We start from the raw sequence: 25,312 nt of genomic DNA, 5'->3' as shown, positions 1-25,312 counted from the left end.
TGGTATGAGGTGATACCTCACTGTAGTTGTAAATTGCATTTCTCTAATAATTAGTGATATTGAACATCTTCTCATGTGTTTGTTGGCCATCTGCATGACTTTTTTTGGAGAAATGTATATTTATTTCTTCTGCCCATTTTTTGACTTTTTTTTTTTTTTTATCTGATGTTGAACTGCTTGAGCTGCTTGTATATTTTGGAGATTAATCCTTTGTCAATTGCTTTATTTGCAGATATTTTCTTCCATTCTAAGAGTTGCATTTTTGTCTTGCTTATGGTTTCCTTTGCTATACAAAAGCTTTTACATTGAATTAGGTTCCATTTGTCCATTTTTGTTTTTATTTTCATTACTGTAGGAGATGGAACAAAAAAATCTTGTGATTTATGTCAAAGTGTTTTGCCTATGTTTTTCTCTAAGGGATTAATAGCATCTGGCCTTATACTCAGGTCTTTAATTCTTTTTGAGTTTATTTTTTGTGTATGGTATTAGAGAGTGTTCTAATTTCATTCTTTTACATTTAGCTGTTCAGTTTTCCCAGCACTGCTAATTGAATAAACTGCTTTTTCTCCATTATATATTCTTGCCTCTTTTGCCATAGATTAGGTGACAATAGATGTGTGGATTTATCTCTGTTTCATCCTGTTTCATCTTTCCATCCTGTTTCATAGACCTAGAGTTAGAATTCAGGGTGCTTTTATACAAAAAGGGGAGAGGGTATGGCTGGTTGTTGCAAACTTGGTACAGGCATCCTTTGCTCTTGTATCTGTTTTGTGGGGCTGTTCACAACGTTCCTGTAAACCTCCAACAAGACAAGTATTATTCTTTATTCTGCAACTTTTTATCTCTATATAAGCTGAAAAATGTTATACTTTTTAAAGGTCAGAGCCTTGAGAATGGGTTATCATATATATTTCAGGCTATAGGCAACATTCTCTTACAAAGGTGCAGAGCCAGGATGACTAAGCATGGGCAACAGACACATGGGTTAGAGCCAAAGGCATAAATCCAGTGTGAACAGATTTGTTTTTCTCTGTTATACTTTCATTTCTATCTTATATAGTTATTAAATACATACAAAAATATAGTGTAAACTGTAAGGTGATATCCAAATATAAGCTATAAGTATTTCAATGAAATATGAACAAAATTCTGGCTCTTAGTTGTTGACATATGCATTCTGGATGCATACCTGAATTCATGAATAGATGATATCTTGATCTCTATTATCCAAATATTAGTGTGAGAATGTGATGCAGGTTGATAGTTCAAAGATAACTATTGGATAGTTGCATGGTTTCTCTAGAGAGCAGTGATATGCAAAAATTCAGTCTTACCATAGATCCTTATAGACTAATAGTTGTTGGAAAATACAAATAGTTCTGTTAATATGCAAAAATAGGCTGCAGTCCAGTCTTAGTCGGACATGATAGATCCACTTTTCACTTTTTTTTTTTTTTTTTTTTTTTTTTTTCATATTTAAAGATTAATTTATTTTGTTGGATAATAAACTTTTAAAAATTAAAAAAATGCCCCATATTAAATAATTTTAAAGATAAAGTTAATTACTTTTATAACTTTCTTTCATTATCATGAAAATCCTTTGTTTCCCCTCCTGCTGCTGGAGAATACAAGCCCATGCAAGAAGGGGCAAAAAACAAAGGTACTAGGCTGCAGTCCAGTTATCATGGGGATGCTAAGATGCTCTCCACAGGCACATGACTGAGTGACTTCATGAGGTTTTTCACTCATTTCACTGAAGATTTAACTTTCAGTTATTTAACTATTTTGAGCCCTTTGGGGTAATGTCAATATCCAGCTTCCAGTTTCCACTCTTGAAAATATTTCTCCACTCCAGTGTTCATTCACAGTAGGTATGATTTTCCTTCAGCCACTGAACAAAAGAATCCTAGGTAGCTGCTGTGTTCACTGTAAGGAATCCCATATATTGAAATGCCTTTGGTCTGGGGAATAATGTTGGGCTAGTTAACCGTCCAACCTGTGTCTAAAAGCCAAAATCTGATTGTATTTCCCACCACATTCACTTTTCACTTTCATGCATTGAGAAGGTAATGGCAACCCACTCCAGTGTTCTTGCCTGAGAATCCTAGGATCGGAGCCTGTTGGGGACACAGAGTCAGACACAGACTTAGCAGCAGCAGCAGCAGCAGCAGCAGCAGTGGGCTACATTCTGTCACTCAGTTGTTATCAGTGACCTGAAGCGACTTAGCAGCAGCAGCAGCAAGTGAAACAAGATAGCTTCTTGGTAGTGAATTCAAAAGGAAAGGGCTTAAACATTTTCCACAGTAAACTTAGTATGCTCTTGGAGCATGATATAGCTGATACAGTGGCAACCTAATTTCTCAGTGAGTATTCACTTTAGCCATACCAGCTGCTAGGCTCTACCACTAACAACAGCTTTGCTATTAAATAAAGATAGTCATTTTTGTAAAGAAGTAAATTGCTTTATTTATTACTGATGTTCTTGCCTCATATATTGAAACATTTTGTCACAGCTGGAGAATGCAGCTGCTTTTTCCCTTATATTGCAATAAAAAATAAATCATAAGAGAAATACATTAGAGAGTAAAATAGTTTATTCAGTGTTTAAAATAGGCTGTCAGCAAGTTAGAAATATATAATTTTCAGAAAATGAGTCATTTAAAGCAAAAAGTATTGATAATGATCAATTATCTCATTGTATTATAGTGTTATTTTGTAACTCTTATTTCTTAGTTAAGACAAAGAATAACCATATTTTAGAAACTTTTAAAGAAATTGAAGTTTGTGAATTTTGGAATCCTTTGTGTAATCATCTATAAAACATTATCAGATGTAACATTTCTATAAATATATCAGAGTCTGGCACATATTAGCGATGTGAGTCTTAAGCACAAAATATAGTTACTCTGAATAACATGATGAATCTGTTTAGAATATCAAAAAATGATTTAACTAAACTACATTCCTCGAGTCAATAAAAAACTAATTTCATACACTCTTAGTTTTTTTTCTAAGGTCAGGGATCTTTAGACTTGGTGTTTCAGGCTCAGAGGAAATTGATGTGCTCCACAAGGAATGTATACAAAAGGCTTTTGATCATGAACTGAACTGACTAAACTCTAGCTGGTAGAAAGTTTTCAACTAAAATTGCCTAATGGGCTTTCTAATAAAATAATTTTAAAATGAGTAAAAATAAAACAATAACTTCCCTTTTCATCTATGAGAGAGTAATGGACAAGATTTACCCTCTCCACTTAGGCAAAAACAAAATCTAGAGATAGACAAAACATATGAAATAATTATTTTTGGACATTGGACAAAATGCAGTGTACGTCTATGATCCTTTGAGAAAAGTAAAACAAACAACATGAATCCTGTTAATTTTTCTAATTACCTGAAAATAGTTTTCACTGCAATGAAAAATGGGCCTCTGAGTATGGACTGGGGGAAGGTGAGATTTTTACTTTTTCTTATGTTTTATAAAGTATGGAACATCTACACAAGACTCAATAGTGGAGTGACTATTTCTGGCCTGTGGAGGAACATTAGGGCATTGTTCTAAATTATGGAATTGAGAATATTTGATTTGAATGAAAATTATCCATGAATTATACAAGTCAATTTAATGAAAAAATTGAGATAATGATAAATTGAACTAAAATTCATCAACATAATATGTAGCAAAGTAGCTGTTATTTAGAATAAATAGTTGTAAATCTGGCTTTAAATTTTATAATCTGTGACCTTGGATAAATCTATTAATTTTCTCTATCTCTTGTTTTCTCATCTGTAAAGTGAAATTGCTAAACAAAGTCAGTAGTTGATAATAATTGGAAGTAATAAATGTTGTTGAGCATCATTTACATACCTCAGTAATTTTGATAACATCTCTGTGAAATGGGAATTTTTGGTATCCCATTTACAATGAGAATAAGTAACCTGTTCAAAGTATGGATGACAGAGAGGGAATATGCACCCAGGTATGTTTGTTTCTCAACTTTGTCATTGTTCACCACATTGTAATATTTAAATATTGGATTAACCAAAAACCACTTGTTTGGACATGTAATCCATGATAGGAATATAAAATAGTAAGATAATTAATGTAATAACAAAAAGAAAAAAGAATATAGTTATTCTAAATATTTACAAAGCCAAATATGAAAAACAAAGATTCACTCTGATCTCTTGGGCCAAAATATTTTGTCAGTCCAATAAACTTGAGTTATGGCAATGTTACTTTGCTCATTTAAGAGAAGTTCTGTTTTTAGTGGAATTAAGCCACTGGATAATAATTTATGTATATATCATATATTGAAAATTAAGCATGGTTCATTTTTTGCTATTTAAAATTATAGCATAGTATTTATCCTGGTACAAATATCCTTTTATATATTTTATAAGAGTTTTGAGCTATTTATATAAAATAATTTACTAAAAGTATAAAATTCTATGTGCATGTGTGTTTAGTCATGTCTGACTCTGCAACCCCATGGACTGTAGCCCACCAGGCTCCTCTGTCTGTGGAATTTTCCAGGCAAGAATACTGGAATGGGTTGCCATTTTCTCCTACAGGAGATATTTCCAGCCCAAGAATTGAACCCATGTCTCTTGCACTGGCAGGTGGATTCTGAAGGTAAAGTTCATATCCATCATGCCAAAAAAGATTCCTTATACACCTTTGCAGCCTATCCATTCATCTGTGCCTGGATTCATATATCAGTAAATGTTCTTTGTTACTATGTTTCCATTTTCTGGAATTTTACTACAAAATGTAGTCAGTTCAGATGCTCAGTCGTGTCTGACTCTTTGGGACCCCATGTCCATCACCACCTCCTGGAACCTGCTCAAACTCATGTCCATTGAATCGGTGATGCCATCCAACCATCTCATCCTCTGTTGTCCCCTTCTCCTCCTGCCTTCAATCTTGCCCAGCGTCAGGGTCTTTTCCAATGAGTCAGTTCTTCACTTCAGGTGGCCAAAATATTGGAGTTTCAGCTTCAGCATCAGTCCTTCCAAAGAATATTCAGGACTGATTTCCTTTAGGATTGACTGGTTTGATCTCCTTGCAGTTTAAGGGACAAAATATAGTACTTACATTTTTAAATATATTTTTACACAGGAAAGTGATTTTTAGATTTATGAATGTTGTTGCACGTAGCAGTAGCAATTCATTTTACTGATTGTAGAGTTGTGTGTCATTGTATAGATAGACCATTGTTTTTAATCAACTTACCTGCTGAGCATCTTATCATGTGCTTGTTGGTCATCCATAAATATTCTTTTGCAAAGTGTTTGTTAAAATATTTTACCTACTTCTAAAGAAATTTTTTCCTATGCTAGATGGCAAAGAAGTTCCCTAATAATTTCTTCTAGAACTTTCATACTTTAAACTTTTACACTTAGATGTATGATCCATTTAGAGTAAATTTTTGTGTATTATGTGAGGTAGGAGTTGATGTTGATTCTTTTTTGTTTCTTTGTCGTATGGATATCCATGCTTGTGTAATCGGTCGTGTATAATTCTCTGCAATCTGTATGATTCTCTGTAGCGTGCCAGGCTCCTCTGTCCATGGAATTTTCCAGGCAAAAATACTGCAGTGAGTTGCCATTTCTTCCTGCAGGGGATCTTCCTGACCCTGGGATACAACCCGCATCTCCTGCATTGATAGACAAATTCTTTACCACTGAGACACCTGGGAAGCCCATGCATATCCATAGGGAATAACTTTAAGTAGAAATTTTGTAATACTAACTCATCTTTTTTCCCTCTATTACCCCATTGTCTGCTGACTTCGTCTAATTTCTTCTAATTATTCTTGAACCATGGTGGTGGCAAAATGTAACTCCAAAAAAAGAAGTTTACAGTTTTTCATGTTCTTTTCTTCCCTGAACCCTTGAGCAATAATACAGAGGCTGGTTCAAATTTAAGAAAACATTCTCCCAAACGCTTTTGGCTTTGTGTTTGAATCCTTTTTCTTTTGTCTTTGCTCTCTGTGTTTACTGAACTGAGTGGGTAGATGGTAGAAACTGGTTCTTTCTCATTCGGGTGTGTTTTTTTTTTTTTAATCTTGCATCAAATTAGGTAGTTGATATTTTCTAGCACTACTACAAACAACATTAAAATGATCTTTTAGAAGTGAGACTTGCTAGTTGACCATTATTTAATTTAATTGGCTTCCACGATGACTCAGCAGGTGAAGAATCTGCCTGCAGTGCAGGAGACAATGGGTTTGTTCCCTGAGTCAGGAAGATTCCCTAGAGGATGAAATATCAACCCACTCCAGTATTCTGGCCTGGAAAATTCCATGGACAGAGGAGCCTGGAGGGCTACAGTCCAAAGTGTTGCAAAGAGTCAGACACAAGTGAGAAACTGAGCATGCACAAGCACATTATTTCATTGCTTGTATTCATTTAAAGTTATCTTAGGATTTTTGTCACCATTGTTTAGTTCCAGCATATGTTTAAAGTTTTCTATAAGTAATTTTTTCTTTGGCTATTTTGTCAAGTTTTGGCAAGTAAGGGTAGAGGGAAGTTATTTGGTTTGTGGTCAGTTGCTGCCATGTTTCCTAGTTTTGGAGTATTTGCTCATTGATAAAATTATGCAGAAGAAGAGTTTCAAATCTTCCTTTGGAAACATCACTTCTTAGTGTTTAATATTTAATATTTAGTATCATAGAAAGGTTTATAAACATCCTTAATAAAAGGTTCTACTTCAGCTGTTTTTTCTGACATATATATATATATATATATATATATATTATTTTTTCTTGTATTTAACTTTGTTTTTTTTTTTTTTTTCCTAGTCACAGCCAAATGATATGAGTTAATTTTTTGGCCCGATAAAATCACTTAAAATTTTGCCAGGTCATATGCTAACATTTAGGAAAGAATTTAGAATAGGTATTTAGTAATGTTTTTTAAATGAATTAATTTAGGAAAGTCATCAGATAAACAGTTATTACAGACAGGTCTTATTCTCCAATCATGTAGTGCTTTCCTCAAATAGTATGACAAAATTCAATGAGAGTGTATTGTTTATACGTTGCACATTTGATTAGACTAGTGTTAACAGAAGGTGATGGCACCCCACTTCAGTACTCTTGCCTGGAAAATCCCATGGATGGAGGAGCCTGGTGGGCTGCAGTCCACGGGGTCGCTGAGAGTCGGACAGGACTAAATGACTTCACTTTCACTTTTCACTTTCATGCATTGGAGAAGGAAATGGCAACCCACTCCAGTGTCCTCGCCTGGAGAATCCCAGGGACAGGGGAGCCGGGTGGGCTGCCATCTACGGGGTCGCACAGAGTCGGACACGACTGAAGCGACTTAGCAGCAGCAGCAGCAGCAGTGTTAACAGGATTTTGGGAATGTGTTGCCTTTGCTTATTTATTAGGAATTCATTAGAAATAGGTTTTGAAACATCTTTGCCCACAGAGTAGTTGAAATTGAGGGAAAATAGACAATGTCCTTTTATTCTTCTGTACAGATTTCATTTTGTTTAAATATTAATAATCTTAGTGAAATGCAATGAAAATTTAATTCATCTTGTGTAAATGAGCTAAACATATTGATTACTGTGCTATACTGAGCATCAGAACAATGCACTTATTACCTAATATGTTTTATTAATAATTAAATGTGGACTCCCAGCTTAGTCAAAATGTAACAGAGAAGCATAACATTTGGCAGTTCACAAATATGTTTGAAAGGTGAGTATTTAAAAGAAGCACTACTCAATGGATATTTGTGAGAGAAGTCATATTTTTGTCTTTTTTCCTCATGTTTATTTTATTGAAAAAAATGAGTTGATAAAATTCTGACTATAAATCTGGAAATTTATAAAATTAAAAAACTGATTTTCTTCACATCATGTGTGTAATATGGTAAGGGGTTATGCAACTAGGAGCTAAGCACTTCTGTGGAAGATAGAAAATTAAAATTTATGTTCTAAAATTTACCTACCCATATACATTTGAGGTAGTGAGAGAAAGGTGACTTACCAGGTATGCATTTTTATATAATTATTTTTATAACATTGCTAAACTTACCATTATTTCAAGCATTTTAATGGTTAAATGTTCTTGAAACTCTTTGACATTGAAATACAAAATAAATTACTTTTAATGTTAAAATTTATATTAAAATGTTAAATGATATTTGTACTTTATGAGGCATTTAATTTCACTTATTGATTTTAACCCCAAGAATATTTTATTAAAAATAAAAATGTTCCTCAGAGCTAACACAACTTTTTCCATTTCCTATAACACCTTCCAGACTTCTGCTTATATACATGCCTATTTATAAATATTTCTTTACAGGTTTTTAAATCTAATTTCCAGATTCTTTTCTACGATGTTGATATAATGTGGTTCTTTATCCCCTGGAGAAGGAAACGGTAACCCACTCCAGTATTCTTGCCTGGAGGATTCCATGGACAGAGGAGCCTGGTGGGCTACAGTCCATAGGGTCACAAAGAATAAGACACAATTAAAGTGACTTAGCGTGCATGCACATACTGCTTATATTTCCATAATTATATAGTTATTTTTTAAATAAAAGATACATGTGTATTTTCATTTTCTACAAATTTTTACTTATGTCATTTACTATGGAACTGAAATTTCAGTGATTTAAAATTCTGCTGTTTGGTACAGTTAGCTATGTTTTTCATCTATCTTTCATGTTTTATTTACATTATCCATTACTACTTATTACACATTATTGTGATTATCAGATAATATATATTCTTTGTACACTATATTGAGGAAGAGGCTGCAGACTGTTTATTTCTGTATTCCCCAATGTGAGCAATGCTTGAGACATAGTAGAAGCTTAGTAAATATTTGATGCTCTCCCTCTTCACAATGTATATCTAAAATCCTGTGTGCAATTTAATTTGGATTTTAAGATCATAGGCATAGCACTTGCAGTTTGCACATATTGAGGTGAAAAGTCATACCCACCTCTTATCTCTCTTACCTCAGATCTTTCTGGGTATGAGTGGCAGTGTTCTCTAAGGAAGCCACTCTGCCCACTAGGAGCAATTTGTGACCAACATCTTTACATGTTTATTGGGGTAAAAAGAGTTAGTTAACTCTTAAAAGAACCAAATTTAACTGACACTAGTACTTCCTATATTATTATTATTTTTTTTATCTCTAGAACTCTTAACATGTCTCTAAATTGAACATTTTATGTCACATGAAAGTATTATAAGATTTTCCGGCCATAGATCCTCATGTGTTTTAGTTGTTCAGTCATGTCTGACTCTTTGCAGCTTTGGACTGTAGCCCACCAGGCTCCTCTATCCATGGAATTCTCCAGGCAAGAATAATGGAGTGGGTTGCCATTCCCTTCTTCAGGGGATCTTCCTGACCCAGAGATCAAACTTGGATCTCCTGCATTGCAAGTAGATTCTTTATCTTCTGAGCCACTGTCCCACAGCTGTCACCGATTGCCTTTGAAAAAATTGTATAACATTAACTCTGCTTTTGGTTGAAAGTAAACTAGGTGCCTTTCAATATGATTTCCTGGATTGTTTTAATTCTCCGGAGAAAAAATTAGGAATGAGAAGTTGGTTGGCAATATATGTTCATTATTTCATTTGGGCACTCTTAAATTTACTTTGTGTCAGACTGTTCTAAGTACTTTGTTGCTGTTCTTTAGTTATTAAGTCATGTCTGATTTTTTTTGTGACCCCATGGACTGTAGCTCACCAGGCTCCTCTGTCCATGGGATTTCCCAGGCAAGAAAAATGGAGTGTGCTTTCATTTCTTTCTCCAGGGGATCTTCCTGACCCAGGGATTGAACTCATGGTGCCCTGCATTAGCAGGCAGGTTCTTTATCACTGAGTCACCTAGGAAGCCCTCTTAAGTGCTTTACACACTGCAAATCATTTACATCATAACCCTTCCATTTATATCCTATCACCTCTCTGCTACAACTTTTTTGGATTTAAGTCCATGAGAATTTTTGAAATAAGATTTTCTTAGAAATTCCAAAGGTAGTGATTTTATTCTATCAAAATAAAGACTTGTATATGTACTATCATAAAATAATCTTCAGAAAAGTATTTTCAACTTTTGAAAGCTTAAACAGTATTAAATTAAATGACATTCTTCTAAGTGCTTGTATCAGAAATATTTGAGAACACAAGTTTTCTTTGTGATATTGAAAAATTTACAATTTAGTGTTATTTTTAAAACATATTTGTAATAACATGATTAATTTGGTACATAGCTATATGTTTACCAGTTTTTCTTTTCTTTTTTTTTGCCAATAATGGCTCTGTCATAAAAGTGATAACAAATTATTAAGTTTGGGAAGATTAATAGTTTTGGTCTCTAATTTAATTTTTAACTGGTAATTACTTTGGATATCAGTTGTCTAAATTCACCAATTAAAAGACAGATTATCCTGTGGGTTAAAAAAAAAAAAGACTCAAATATAAGTTGTCTACAAGAAACTGCATGATTTTGAAGACATATATAAAGGTTAATAGGTGGAGAAAAATATAACACGCTAATACAAATCAAAGGAAAACAGGAGTAGATATCTTAATCTTAGTAAGGACTTCAAAGGAAGGAAGTCTATCAGAGATAAAGAGTATTACATAATAATAAAAGGATCAATTATTCAACAAGTATAACAGTCCTTAGCATGTATGCACCTAATAACAGAATGACAAACTACATGAAGCAAAAACTAATAAAGTTGCAAGGAGAAACAGATAAATCAATTATTATAACTGGAAACTTCAACATCCCCATATTATAAATGGGCAGATTTAGCAGTCAAGAAATCAATAAGGACAATCAACTGAATATAATTGACACCTTGTGTGTGTGTGTATACATATATATATATGCACAAATATATTCTATATATAAACATATATATAGTTGAGGCATTTGTCTACTCAGTCCAACACTTAGGCCCTCTCATGGTCCTTTATATTTGCCTGCTTTACTTCCAGAGTAGAGTTTCCTGATTTTTTTGCACATTTCCTAACTTAAATGAACAAAATTTTGCATTTTAGTTAATATATTGTAGCAAGTATGAATTCTGCTTTATTTTTAAATTTTTTGTAACTTTTCTGGATTCAACTGCCACATCTATCATTTCAAAGAATATGTCTTCCTTTCTGGAAACCAAGTTTCTGGTTATGGTCATCAGCCATGCTCTGTGAAAACTGTCCTTCCTGATCAAGATGGGAAGAGAGAAGCAATGGAGCAATTCCACATGGGCAAAACAGATTCTGTTCTTACCTGAAATTCTGGAAGGTTGTTATGAATAATCCCATTCCAATTTTTTGTTTGCCACTGGTCTATTTTCAGATTCCTTATATGGTTTGTTTTGAAAATGTTGTCTAATTTTATACTTGTTTTTGAGGAGGATGATTCATTAAATTACTGAGCCATAGCCAAAAGACTCAGACATGACTTTTGCACATTTACTCAGATAATACTTTGGTAGAGAAAAAGTTTCTTCTTCTTTGTCTAAGTGTTCTAATATTTCTTCCTTTGGTTTTTCATGGGATCTCACACTGCTAATGAAAAAGTAAACTTCTTAATGGACAACATCCTAGGTTATTTTTATTTAAATGAACTCTTCTGGTTACCTATCCAGTAAATTTAAGCAATGTATCAGAGGACAATTGGAGAAGTAAATGGCGACCACTCCAGTATTCATGCCGGGATAGCCCATGGACAGAGCAGCCTGGTGGGCTACAGTCTATGGGGTTGCAAAGAGTCAAATACGACTTAGCAACTAAACCACCATCAGCATTAGAAGACAAATAGTCTTTTGAGGTTAACTGCTTCAGTTGGGTGGAGAAGGAAATGGCAACCCACTCCAGTACTCTTGCCTGGAAATTCCCATGGACGGAGGAGCCTGGTAGGCTGCAGTCCATGGGGTCGCTGGGAGTCGGACCCGACTGAGTGACTTCACTTTCACTTTCGTGCATTGGAGAAGGAAATGGCAACCCACTCCAGTGTTCTTGCCTGGAGAATCCCAGGGACGGGGGAGCCTGGTGGGCTGCCCTCTATGGGGTCGCACAGAGTCGGACACAACTGAAGCGACTTAGTAGCAGCATTAGCTTCAGTTGAGTAAACATTGTCAGTGGGTTTCGTCTGTGATGATTGCTCTTAGATTGGTCTGGTCCTTAGAGTGTTGTGGTGGTTCTGGTAACCTTTAGTTGTTTCAGGCCCCCTAATCCACCAACGAAATTCCTCACCCCAAATTTCATTTTTGGTCACAAAGCTTAAACTGCTTTGCAATTATAATAACATTTAAATATTTATATGTGTGTGGGTGTACTTGAATGGGTGCATGTTTATAAAAAATTCATAGCATTGCTAATTTATTTGATATATTTAAGAAGTTTGGTGACAAGTTTTCTAATCATTATGCTTTTATTCACACTTTGAAATACTTGTTTGATTTTTTTTAATTTAAAAGTCTGATATATCAATTTAAAAGAGTTTTGTAGGTGACAGGAAGACTTTGTTGTCTATATTGAGATTTAGAGGTTTTGAATGCTTGAGAAAAATAGACTGATATTTGCATGTAGCTTGAAATAACTCACAGAATTTACATAATGAAATTTGTGAACCATGGTAAATATTTAAGGTTATTCTCCACCCTCAAAGTGATAAACTAATTGAGTATTATTTGAACAAACAACATAAGTAAAAGTGAGTACCTTTAATTTTAACACAGATTTCTATATTTACAAGTGATTATTGTGACAGATTGTAAGTTGTGTTACAAGTTGAAGGAGACTTAGATTTATAAATTGAATAATTGAACACTAAAAATAAGAATGCAAGCTATTAATCAGTGAACTTTTGAGCCTATGGTACAGACACTGTACTATTGTTAACTCATGCCTGTGTTCTGATTAAATAACACATTCCAAAGATCCGATCCATTGTATCACTGCACAACAAACATGGTCTCAAGAAAAAGAAAGAGAAATCAGGGAAACAGGAATAGAAAATCAGATGGAAAAGGGGGATCTAAGAACTGACCCTGATAGTCAGGGAATGGAGGAATGGTCAAGAAGTCAACAAAGATTGAGGGTTGATCACCATTTTCCTCAAAGTTTCATCAAGGGTCCCATCTTGCCATGTGCTTAACTTATATCTGAGATTCATAGTTTTTAGTTGCTTTAATTAAATATAACCAGCAAATGAGATTAGATCCTCTTGGATATGTGAGGGTGAACTCATAATTTTGTGTTAGTTCAGTAGTCGGTCTCCTTTGTTATGTAGGAAAAAAGGAAGTCTAGTATTATAGTAGAAATTGATATAAATTAAGGAAAAAACCCACAAAATTTCCTTGGAAATGATATAAGCCAGCAATCTGACCATGCTATATTGGGAAATTACACATTGTATTTAGTAATGATATCTGGATAAAACTATTGACCTGGTAAGCTCCTTATTGCAACTGATGCATAAAATTAGCAGCACGGAGATAGGTAGCTTTGCATGCTAAGTTGCTTCAGTAGTGTCTGACTCTTTTCGACCCTATGGATTGTAGCCTGCCAGGCTCCTGTGTCCATGGGGTTCTCCAGGCAAGAATACTGGAGTGGGTTGCTATTCCCTTCTCCAGGGGATCTTCCTGACCCAGGGGGATCGAACCCATGTCTCTTTAGGTTCCTGCATTGGCAAGTGGGTTCTTTACCACTAGCGCCACCTAGGAATCCAGGACAAGGTAAAAGAGGAAAGAAGTCAGTTTTATTATGAGGATGTGAAAATATATGAGAAGTTTATATAATGCAAGTACAATAAGAAAAAATGAGGGGAAACCTAGTATTTGAAGTCTTATTAATATTGTTTGAATAACAGTACTACCGTGAACTAGATTAAAGACTAGTAGAGATAAATTTTCTATTATTCTGTTTACTTGCCCTTTTGCATCCCCATGGGAAATAGATGGGGAAACAGTGGAAATAGTGTCAGACTTTATTTTTCTGGGCTCCAAAATCACTACAGATGGTGACTGAAGCCATGAAATTAAAAGATGCTTACTCCTTGGAAGGAAAGTTATGACCAACCTAGATAGCATATTCAAAAGCAGAGACATTACTTTGCCAACAAAGGTTCATCTAGTCAAGGCTATGGTTTTTCCTGTGGTCATGTATGGATGTGAGAGTTGGACTGTGAGGAAAGCTGAGCACCGAAGAATTGATGGTTTTGAACTGTGGTGTTGGAGAAGACTCTTGAGGATCCCTTGGACTGCAAGGAGATCCAACCAGTCCATTCTGAAAGAGATCAGCCCTGGGATTTCTTTGGAAGGAATGATGCTAAAGCTGAAACTCCAGTACTTTGGCCACCTCATGTGAAGAGTTGACTCATTGGAAAAGACTCATGCTGGGAGGGATTGGGGGCAAGAGGAGAAGGGGACGACAGAGGATGAGATGGCTAGATGGCATCACTAACTCGATGGACGTGCGTCTCAGTGCACTCCGGGAGTCGGTGATGGACAGGGAGGCCTGGCGTGCTGCGATTCATGGGTCGCAAAGGGTCGGACACGACTGAGTGACTGATCTGATCTGAGTGTCATGATAAAGAGTATCCATAATAAAGAATTGCATAAACTGTTAAAGATTGCATTTCTTCTGAATTGTCAATGAGGATTACAATTTCAGCCTGTCGATTTTACTCTATTTACATTCCCAGAGTTTAAGAGGGTAACAGAAGGACTGTATCTCACTGCCCTCTCATTTCTTCTCATTATTGCTTTTTTTTTTTTTTCACTTACCTTTAAAAACATTACATCCACTGTGTAGGTTTATCTAATGAGGTCTTTCTGCTTTCTGCATTAGATGTGCCTAGTAAGTAACACTTCTCACTTATTGATGCTTTTCTCAGTTGAGTTACTCTATGACCAGTTCCAGTTCGATATCACATCTTCAGTTGAGGCTTTTAAATTTCTCTTGTGATAGAACATAGAATATTTGACATTTAATACATATTTGAAGTGTAAAATTCAACAGCATGACATTCACAGTGTTAAGGAATCATCACTGCTATTTCCAAAAATGTCTCAGTAGTCCAAGTAGAAACTGCCACAATTAAGCAGTAATTGTAAGCAGCGATCCCCATTCCTATCTCCAACCCCTGTTCCTGGTAATGTTTAATCTACCTTTTGTCTCTATGCATTTGCCAATTGTATACAATATGTAATTTAAGTAGAATATCCAGTCCTGAGTCTGGATTATTTCACTTATTTAGAATAACATTCTAGAGGTTCGTTTCTGTTGCCATATGTATCAGGGCTTCATTCTTCGATGGCTAAATAATATTCCACTATATGTATATATTACATTTTTGGGGTACATTCATCTGTTGATAAATAGGTGAGTTGTTTCCACATTTGGCAAATAGTACTGCAATGAGTGTTATTGTATAAGTGTTTGAGTTCCCATTTTCAGTCCTTTTTGGCATATATATAGGAGTGGAATTGCCGAGTCACATGGTAATTCTAGGTTTAACTTTTTGAGAAACCACCATTACCACAGCAGCTGCAATTCCCAACAACAATTTATGAGTATTCTGTTTTCTCTATGTCCTGGCCCACTCAACATTTTTTTTCCTTTAAAAAATAAAAAAGTCATCTTAGTATGAATGAAATAGTAAATGAGTGTTGTTTTGATTTCAGTTTCCTAATAGTTAATGGAATTGCATGTCTACCAAATCTTATGGCCATTTTTATATCTTATGTGGAGAAATGTCTATTCAACACCCATATTTTAATTGTTTTTGAGTTGCATGAGTTCTTTGTATATTCTAGACATTACACCTTTATCAGATACTTGATTTGAAAATATTTTCATCCATTCTACAGGCTGTCTCTTCACTTTCATGATAATATTCTTTGCAGATAAGCTTTTAATTTTTGAGTCTAGATTTGTTGCTCATGGTTTTGGTGTCATATTCAGTAATCCATTGCCAAAAATACAGGATCATGAACATATTTTCCATTTATTTAGTCCTTTTAAAATTTCTTTATGAAAAAAATAAAATTTCTTTCTGAAACATTATAAACATTTTATTATAAGTCTTACACCTCCTTTCTTGATTGATTCTTGATATTGTGGGAACTGCTCTTAATTTTGAGGGGGGTATTTATTTCACGTATATAGAAATACAAAGGACTTTTTAAAATTTATCTTCTATCCTATAATCTTGCTGAATTCACTTTTTAGTTCCAGTAGCCTTCTTGTGGATCTTCTTTGGGGATCTCTATTCATATCTGCAAGCAGAGATAGTTTTACTCTTTTCTCTCTCACTTGGATGCTTTTTATAATTTATTGCCTAATTGCTTTGGTAAAAAAGTCCTACTATGATGTTGAATAGTAGTGAATGAAACAGGGCAATAAAAACCTCCCAACAGAGAAATACCCAGGACTAGATGACTTCCCTAGTGAATTATACTGAGCACTTAAATGGGAATTAACACCAGTTATTTCTTAAACTTTTCCAAAAATCAAGAGGAGGAAGGAACATTTCCTAATCTATACTATGAGGCCAGAATTACCCTGACACAAAGCCATATAAGGACATCACAAGAAAATAATTAAATACCAATATTTTTTATGAGTGAAAGTGAAGTCCCTTAGTCGTGTCCGACTCTTTGTGACCCCATGGACAGAGAAGCCTGCACCAGGCTCCTCTGTCCATGGGATTTCCTAGGAAAGAGTACTGAAGTGGGTTGCCATTGCCTTCTCCAGGGAATCTTCCCAACCCAGGGATTGAACCCAGGTCTCCTGCATTGTAGACAGACGCTTTACCGTATGAGCCACCAGGGAAGTCCTTATGAACATAAATGCAAAAATTTTCAACAAAATACTAGCACACTGATTTAATTTAAAAGGATTAGAGAATGCAAACAAGGTTCAACATGGAAAAACTAATCAATGTGATACACTGTGTTATTGTTTGAATTGTGCTTCCTCCAAATTCATATTGATTTTCTAACCTCTCTACCAAATAAAGTCACCTTTTTTTTTGAAAATAGGATCATTGGAATAGAATTTTGTGTTCAGATGAAATTGTACTGGAGAATGGTGGGACCTTACTTCAATATGATGAGTGTTATTGTAAGAGGAATACCATATAAAAATCCAGGCATACACAAGGAAAATCCATCGTGAAGATTGGAGTTAAACTGCCCAAAGCCAAAGAACTACCAGAAGCTAGAAGACAGGCTTAGAAAATATCTTTTTCTAGTTCGTTCAGAGGGAGCATCGTCCTGCAAAACACTCTGATCTCAGAATTCAAGCTTCTAGAACTGTGCGGCATTTCTGTTGTTTAAGACATTCAGTTTGTGCTACAGTGTGTAAGTAACTAATCGGAGAAGGCAATGGCACCCCACTCCAGTACTCCTGCCTGGAAAATCCCATGGATGGAGGAGCCTGGTGGGCTGCAGTCCATGGGGTCGCTAAGAGTCGGACACGGCTGAGCGACTTCACTTTCACTTTTCACTTTCATGCATTGGAGAAGGAAATGGCAACCCACTCCAGTGTTCTTGCCTGGAGAATCCCAGGACAGGGGAGCCTGGTGGGCTGCCGTCTATGGGGTCACACAGAGTCGGACACAACTGAAGCGACTTAGCAGCAGCAGCAGCAGCAAGCAACTAGTTAGGACTATATTAATAGATTGAAGAGGAAAAACCACATTAACATTCCTACTGACAGAGAAAAAAGGCATTTGACAATAATTACCACTATTTTATGATTAAAAAAAAAGTTCAGAAAAATAATAGAAGAGAACTTCCTCAACATGATAAAGGGGATTTATTAAAAACCCACAGATAATAACATTATACTCAATGGTGAGTTTCCTATTTTCAGTCAACCTAGCTAAAAGTTTATAAATTTTCATTTTAAAAAACACAAACACACAAACATATCATTTCATAGGTTTTATTGTTTCTCTGGTGCATATTTTACTTTTCTTCATTCTAATCTATATTACTTCATTGTGTCTGCTAGCTTTGGGTTTATTTAGCTTCTTTTTCTAGTTTTTCAAGGTGTAAAATTAAGCTTATTGACTTGATCGTTCTTTTTTAATGTAGATATTTACAGCTATAAATTTTCTTCTGAGCACTGCCTTTGCTACATCCCATAAGTTTTGCTGTGTTGCATCATTATTTTTTATTTACTTATAAGTATATTCAAATCTCAGATTTCTTCTTTTACCCATTGGTTAAGAGTATGATGTTTAATTTCCACATTTTTATGAATTTTCCAATTTTTCTTAGTGATATCTATCATTACTCCAGTGTTGTCAGAAAAGATACTTTGAGTTAGTCTTTTAGAATTTATTGAAATTTGTTTTGTGGCCTAAAATATGATTTATTCCAAAGAATATTGTGTGCACTTGTGTGTACTTTCTAGGTGTAGTGCTCTATTTCTGTTCAGTTCAGCTCAGTTCAGTCACTCAGTCGTATCCGACTCTTTGTGACCCCATGAATCATAGCACACCAGGCCTCCCTGTCCATCACCGACTCCCGGAGTTCACTCAGACTCATGTCCATCGAGTCAGTGATGCCATCCAGCCATCTCATCCTCTGTCATCCCCTTCTCCTCCTGCCCCCAATCCCTGGCAGCATCAGAGTCTTTTCCAATGAGTCAACTCTTCACATGAGGTGGCCAAAGTACTGGAGTTTCAGCTTCAGCATCATTCCTTCCAAAGAAATCCCAGGGCTGATCTCCTTCAGAATGGACTGGGAAGTTTAATCAATTTGTAGTTTTGTTTTAGTCTTTTACTTATTGATATTCTGTATACAAGTTCTATTCATTAAGTACGTGGTGAATTGCAACAATTCTTGCCTCTTTGAACTCTGTCAATATTTGCTTTACATATTTTGGGGCTCTGTTTTGTGCAGATATGTTTACAATTGTTTTATTAATAGACCCTTTATCAATATATAATGTCATTTTTTTGTCTGTAACACTGACCTAAAATCCATTTTGTCTGATACTAATATAGCCACCTGACCTGTTTTTGGTTACTACTGGCATGGAGTATCCTTTTCCATCCTTTAAATCTATTTGTTTCTTTGGATCTAAAACAGTCTCCTGAGGCAATATGCTTTTATTTTTTTCCTACTACAAGACTGTGCCTTTTGATTAGAGAATTTAATCCATTTACATTCAAAGTAATTACAGAGAGGGATTTTTCCATTTAATTATTTGTTTTTGGTATGCTTTACAGCTTTTTTGTTCCTTCATTTGCTTCATCACTGCCTTCCTTTGTGTACTGTTACTTTTTTGTCATGATTCATTTGATTATTATTTTTTTATTGTGTATATATATTTTTTAGATGTTTTATTTGTGGATACTGTGGAGAGAATGCATTTACAAGTTTATACCATATAATTTGAACTGGTATCAATATAACCTTCAGTTCAGTTTAGTCACTCAGTCGTGTCTGACTCTTTGTGAACTCACGAACTGCAACATACCAGGCCTCCCTGTCCATCACTGACTCCCGGAGTCCACCCAAACCCATGTCCATCGAGTCAGTGATGCCATCCAACCATTTTGTCCTCTGTCGTCCCCTTCTCCTCCTGCCCTCAATCTTTCCCAGCATCAGGGTCTTTTCAAATGAGTCAGCTCTTCACATCAGGTGGCCAAAGTATTGGAGTTTCAGCTTCAGCATCAGTCCTTTCGATGAACACCCAGGACTGGTCTCCTTTAGGATGGACTGTTTGGATCTCCTTGGAGTCCAAGGGACTCCACAGTTCAAAAGCATCAGTTCTTCAGCACTCAGCTTTCTTCACAGTCCAACTCTCACATCCATACATGAGCACTGGAAAAACCATAGCCTTGACTAGATGGACCTTTGTTGACAAAGTGATGTCTTTGGGTATATACCTAGAAGGGGAATTAATAGAATATGTGGCAGTTCTATGTTTCACTTCTTCAGGAACTGTCAACCTTTTCCATGGTGGCTGTTGGAGTCCCGTTTATACTTTTTACTTCTTTATTGATATCCTCATTCAGTTCATGCATTGTTTTCCTGATTTCCTTCAGTCTTCGTCCAGGTTTTCCTTTGGCTTTTTGAGCATATTTAGTATAATTGTTCTATGATCTTTATATATTACTCCAAAGTTTGGGCTTCCTGAGGGAGGGTTTCTTAATATTTGTTTTGTTCTCCTAGGGGATATGTTTCCCTATTTCTTTGTATTTTGTTCTTCTAGGGGATATGTTTCCCTATTTCTTTGCATTCCTTGTGGGATTTTGGGGGGTTGATTTTGTTGTTGAAAACCGGACATTTGTGATTCATAATGTGGTAACCTTGGAAATCAAGTCTCCATCTTTTCCATGTTTTTTTCTTATTTGTTTGTTTGTTTTTGATTGTTGAAGGCTATAGTAGCCCATTTGTTTAGTGAATTTCTTAAACTATAGTTTCAAAGGATGTATTTCTTGTCTTCTGTGATCACTGAAGTCTGTTCCTTGTGTTAAGCTAGAGTTTTAACAGAGGTTCCCTGAACACCAGAAGCTCAAAAGCACACATCCTAGTCTTTGCAGGATCTATGAGGGAAACTACTTTAAATACCTAGCTAGGCTTAGCTAGCCTAATGATTGGCTTGAAGTGAAAGCTTAAGGTGTTTCATATCTTTTCTGAGCATGAGTTTTGCTGTGGGCATATGCATGGCTTTCTGTATTCCTCTCATAGATGCTTCTGAATGTCTTAATTTCTTAATGAAACGACATTAACTTTTGTTCCTCAGATTTTGAATATCTGTTTTATGTTTCCATCATATTTTACCCCCTAAGCATCTGTGAGTTGTTAGCTTGGCTTGCAGGTTTTTTTTGAGTGATGTCTATTGCTTTTCTGCTCTGAGTTCCCAGTTAGGTTGAACTGGGAACAAGTGCTTTGCCACTATTTCATGCAGCTCCCAGATAGTTTGTGACAGACAAACAACAATATTCCAACCAAGTCTGCTCTGCTCCTTCCAGAAGCAGGGTCCAAGGACTTACACACAAGGAATACAAGTTTCTTTCTTTTAGGAATGCCACTGTGCTGGCGAGAGAATGAGCAAGGACAAGTAAAAACATCATACATTTTTGCTACCATTTTCCAGTTACCTTTTTCTTGATTCAGTGTTTGATTAGTTACTGTAAACATTTAACTGTTTCACAAAGTTCTGAAAAGTTGGGTTTGACAGTTTTTGCTTGTCAGTTGTTTCTGAAGGGGGATGGGAACTTGGAGCTGCAATCTAGACTGATGAGAGGTTTTCACAAATGTGACTACCAAGTGTTCTGAAAATATGTCTGGATCCGTTTTGACTAGCTGTTTCTAAGGTAAGAACAAATTTTTACCAAAAATTCAACTTCAAATTAAATCTTGATGTAACTTTCTTTTTCTAATTCAAAGTAGCTTGAAGCAGAATGTACATGTGCCTTTTCAGAACTGTATTCAAAAATAAAATTACCAAAAAAAGATGAATATTTGAACCTTATGTATTCATTTTTTGTAATATATTTTGAAACTTCCTTAGTAAAATTTCATTGCTTGTTTGGGCACACTGCGTGACTTGTGCGATTTTAGTTCCCTGACCAGGGACTGAACCCAGACCACAGCCATGAAAGTACCAAGTGCTAACCACTGGACTGCCAGGGAACTCCCACAATTCATTGTTTTTAGAACTATTTTTAATATTTTTAATATCAAAGTATCTTTGATTAGCATTAGTATCTTTAATATCAAACTCAGTTAATTTATTAACTGGGTCCCAAACTTTCATAGTACATGAGTCAGGACACTACCACCGTGGGGTCTACCTGGCCTACCGTCTCGTTCTGTGAAATCTGTGAGCTAAGGATGGTTTTATAATCTGTTTAATCACTGAAAAAATAAAAGATGTTTTGTGATGTAAAGATTTTAAACTTCAAATTTTACTTTTCATAAACTGAATTTCCAGCCATATTCACTTGTTCATACATTAACTATGGTTGCTTCTGTGCTAGAAAGCCATAATGCAATAGTTCTGACAGAGACCATTATACCCTCCAAAAGTATGATGTTCACTATCTAGCCCTTTATGGAAAAGATTTGCCAACCTCTGTATTAGTACAGCAGAAATGGAATAAAAAACCTGAGAAATTATTCCCATGCTTTATGGATTTAAAAAAATATTTTTCAGTATCAAAAGTTCATTACTTATAGAAATTTAAGGCTACTACAGATTTTATCAGGTAATATGCATTTCTTTCATCTCAGTCTTTGATACTTGTAGTATCTTTTATAATACTATCTAAACAGCTACAAAGTTTATTCAACACATGACATGTTATAGAAACTTTTCTGGATTAAGGTTTTTCCTAGAACTTAAATTTATGAATAATTTAAATCACTTTTTCCATAATTTTGACAGCTTCAAGAATTCTGAACTTTATGCTTCTTTTTCTACCTCAGTTGGAGAAAACTGGAAATTTCTTTCATCATTAAAAACCTATCAGAGAGTACATTACTCTTACATGTTAAATCTTTAATTAGAGAAGTATGTAAATCAGAGTACCTTAGAATCAGATTTGCTAAAGGTTTGCTTATTTCCTCATCAACTTTTGAAAACATGAATGAGGAGATTTGATTAAAAATAATTTATGGTAAAACTTTTTTATGTTAAAAGACAACCTGAAAGCATGGAATTTCTAAAGCTGGGGACAACCGGTGGTTTGGTTGGATATTTATGCACACTGGTAGAATTAGTTCTCCTGAAAATAGTTTTGATCTGGACTGCCAATCATTTCTTATCAACTATCATTTTTTAAAAGATCTACATCTATAGTGTACATGATTTTTTATGACCTTTTAGATCAAATAATTTTTAAGAAATTATTATAAATAGAGTAAATTACTAATTGAGTATCTTCATCATCACTGGAATATAAAAATTCTTTATAATTACATTTTTTCTTCTGGAACTATCTGTCATAACCTCACTGACTAAATTTATTAAAGGAAATCCAATAGTGTAAAACAAAATTTTCTCAGATGTTTCTGCTTTAATGCTGGCTACTGTCAAGAATATTATATAGAGAAAAGAGAAGCTATCACATTCTCTGAAAATGTATGAGTCGGCACTGGGATAGATAATGGTGATGACTGACATTCTTTACTGTTTGGTCCACCTTTTGGATCTTTTCAAAAGACTTTTAAAACCCAGGAGCAAATATTCTGAATAAATTTGGATCCATATCACAAAGTAGCAAGTTAACTGATATTAAAAAAATTCCTTTATCACTGTACTAATGATCCATCTTGTTAAGTTTTCCTCAGTACTTTTTATGTTTTTACAAATAGAATCTTGAGATCTATGCTCATATAAGGTGTCTATATAAAGAATTTAATAACTTTACTGACCAACAATTTGTTTATTGATGGTATTTTATCCAAAAAGGTACCTTGTCTGAAAAGGGTTTTTAAGGAGAGGGGTTATCTTATGTATATATAATATTTTTTCCACAGTGATTCTTCTTGATAGTTATTCTTCTTGATAGTTCTTATCAATAGTTACATATTTCTATTTGGCAGGTGTTTTATAAACTGATGAAATTTTACCTGTAGTTGGTTAGAGATACTTCTTATTTGAACATACAAATACATCTTTTCTAGTGAACCAATCAGTTTCGTATCTGTGTCAGAGAATTCAGCTTGAGTTTTATCTCAGCTTGCTGACTATTTTGGTGAACATACCCTCTGGAAATTTAATAGGAAAAAATTCAAGTTCATTTTCTGCTGGGTAATGAGGGCTGACTGATTTACTTGATATACTTTTTGTCTCTATATCTTCATGGCATGTATGTAATACCAGAACTCAGCATCTCCTTATACCAAAATTCTAATCAGAAGCATTGTCAAAATTTTGTTACTCAGGTCTCTATTTTTCTTGCTCTTAATTTTTTGCTCAGAGTTATAGGAATCATCTTATTGGACACTATGTTAATGTTTTAAAAAACATTTTATTTTATAAGGGAAGTAAGCATAGTAATATCAGGTATAAAAACTTCAATGCTCATTCTGGTGAGGTGGTGAGGAAGATTTGGAAATATTGGTGTTAATATTTCGAGAAAACACCTTTGACAGAGCTGAAGATACCTTTGCCAGCATTTTAGATCCTTGTTTGGGAACATCAGACCTGGAAGTTTCTGTGGACAAAGCAAAGCAGTATAGATATTTATTAGACATTCTAGTTGAGACAGTAATACCATAGGATTAATGATTTAGAATTCAGAAATTGACATTTATAAAATAAATTATGGGATTTAAAAAATATTCACAAAGATTCTGTTGATTTGATCCTTCTAACACCCCTGTGAAGGAAACAGAATGATATCCTCATTTTTGGATATGAATCTTGATGAAGTCAGAAACCCTGCCTAAGGTCACATTAGTAGAAAGTCATCTCACTTCCATAGGGTCCAGCTTTCTGCCTTTCATGGCATCATTATACCTGCTCTACTCTGATACTTCTCTAATCAGGTGTTTAAAGAATACCTTTCTTTTTCTAGCAGAAGAACCTCCGAAAAGGTAATGAGTTAAACTCACATAGAGAGTACTGATAACTTTCAACTCAACACAGCGAGACTATTTCAGAGTGCTCAGTTGAAAACAGAAGTGCATTAAAACTGCTATTATTTCTCATGACTTCGGGTAAATTTTTAGTTGACTGACTTCATGTGATTTCTTTTGTCGTGTGAAAGGAGACTGTATGGATAATAAAAGTTTCCATTTGGAATTATTGTTCTGTATCACATGGGATTTGGAGAAGGAAATGGCAACCCACTCCAGTACTCTTGCCTGGAAAATCCCATGGACGGAGGAGCCTGGTGGGCTGCAGTCCATGGGGTTGCTAAGAGTTGGACACAACTGAGCAACTTCACTTTCACTTATCACTTCTTCAGGGCGTGGACTCTTAGAGAATACCATATTAAAATTTAACAAAATGAGTATTTTACATGTAAAGACAGAGGTGAATATTTATGTACTTTTATGAAAACTTATGATAGGATGTGACAGGACATGAAAGCACACATGATAGTAAAAGCCCATCTTTTCTTATTTCCACTTCACGCCAGAATTCATGACTATACCTCTTATAGTTACTACATTTGTTTTTTCTAGCAAGGTGATCTTCTATGGTTAAGCAAAAATGTTGTTTAGTCACTAAGTCATGTCTGACTCTTCTGTGATCCCATGGACTGTAACCTGCCAGGCTCATCTGTCCATGGGATTCTCCAGACAAGAATACTGGAATGGATTGGCATTTCCCTCTCCAGGG

At 35.0% G+C, this 25,312-nt stretch overlaps 1 protein-coding gene across 1 annotated transcript in view; it reads right to left on the bottom strand.

Moving 5' to 3' along the window:
- Positions 1-24,039: 24,039 nt before the first annotated feature.
- Positions 24,040-25,312, bottom strand: part of FSIP2 (fibrous sheath interacting protein 2) — a 161,318-nt gene continuing 160,045 nt past the window's right edge. Inside the window, 1 exon segment of the mRNA XM_070360818.1 lies at positions 24,040-24,179. Coding sequence (XP_070216919.1) covers positions 24,040-24,179 — 140 coding nt within the window.

This window comes from Bos mutus, chromosome 2 (genome assembly GCF_027580195.1).
Source record: "Bos mutus isolate GX-2022 chromosome 2, NWIPB_WYAK_1.1, whole genome shotgun sequence".
In the NCBI taxonomy this organism is placed as follows: domain Eukaryota; kingdom Metazoa; phylum Chordata; class Mammalia; order Artiodactyla; family Bovidae; genus Bos; species Bos mutus.
The sequence above is the reverse complement of the archived record's forward strand: the minus strand, read 5'-3'. Positions and strand labels throughout refer to the sequence as shown.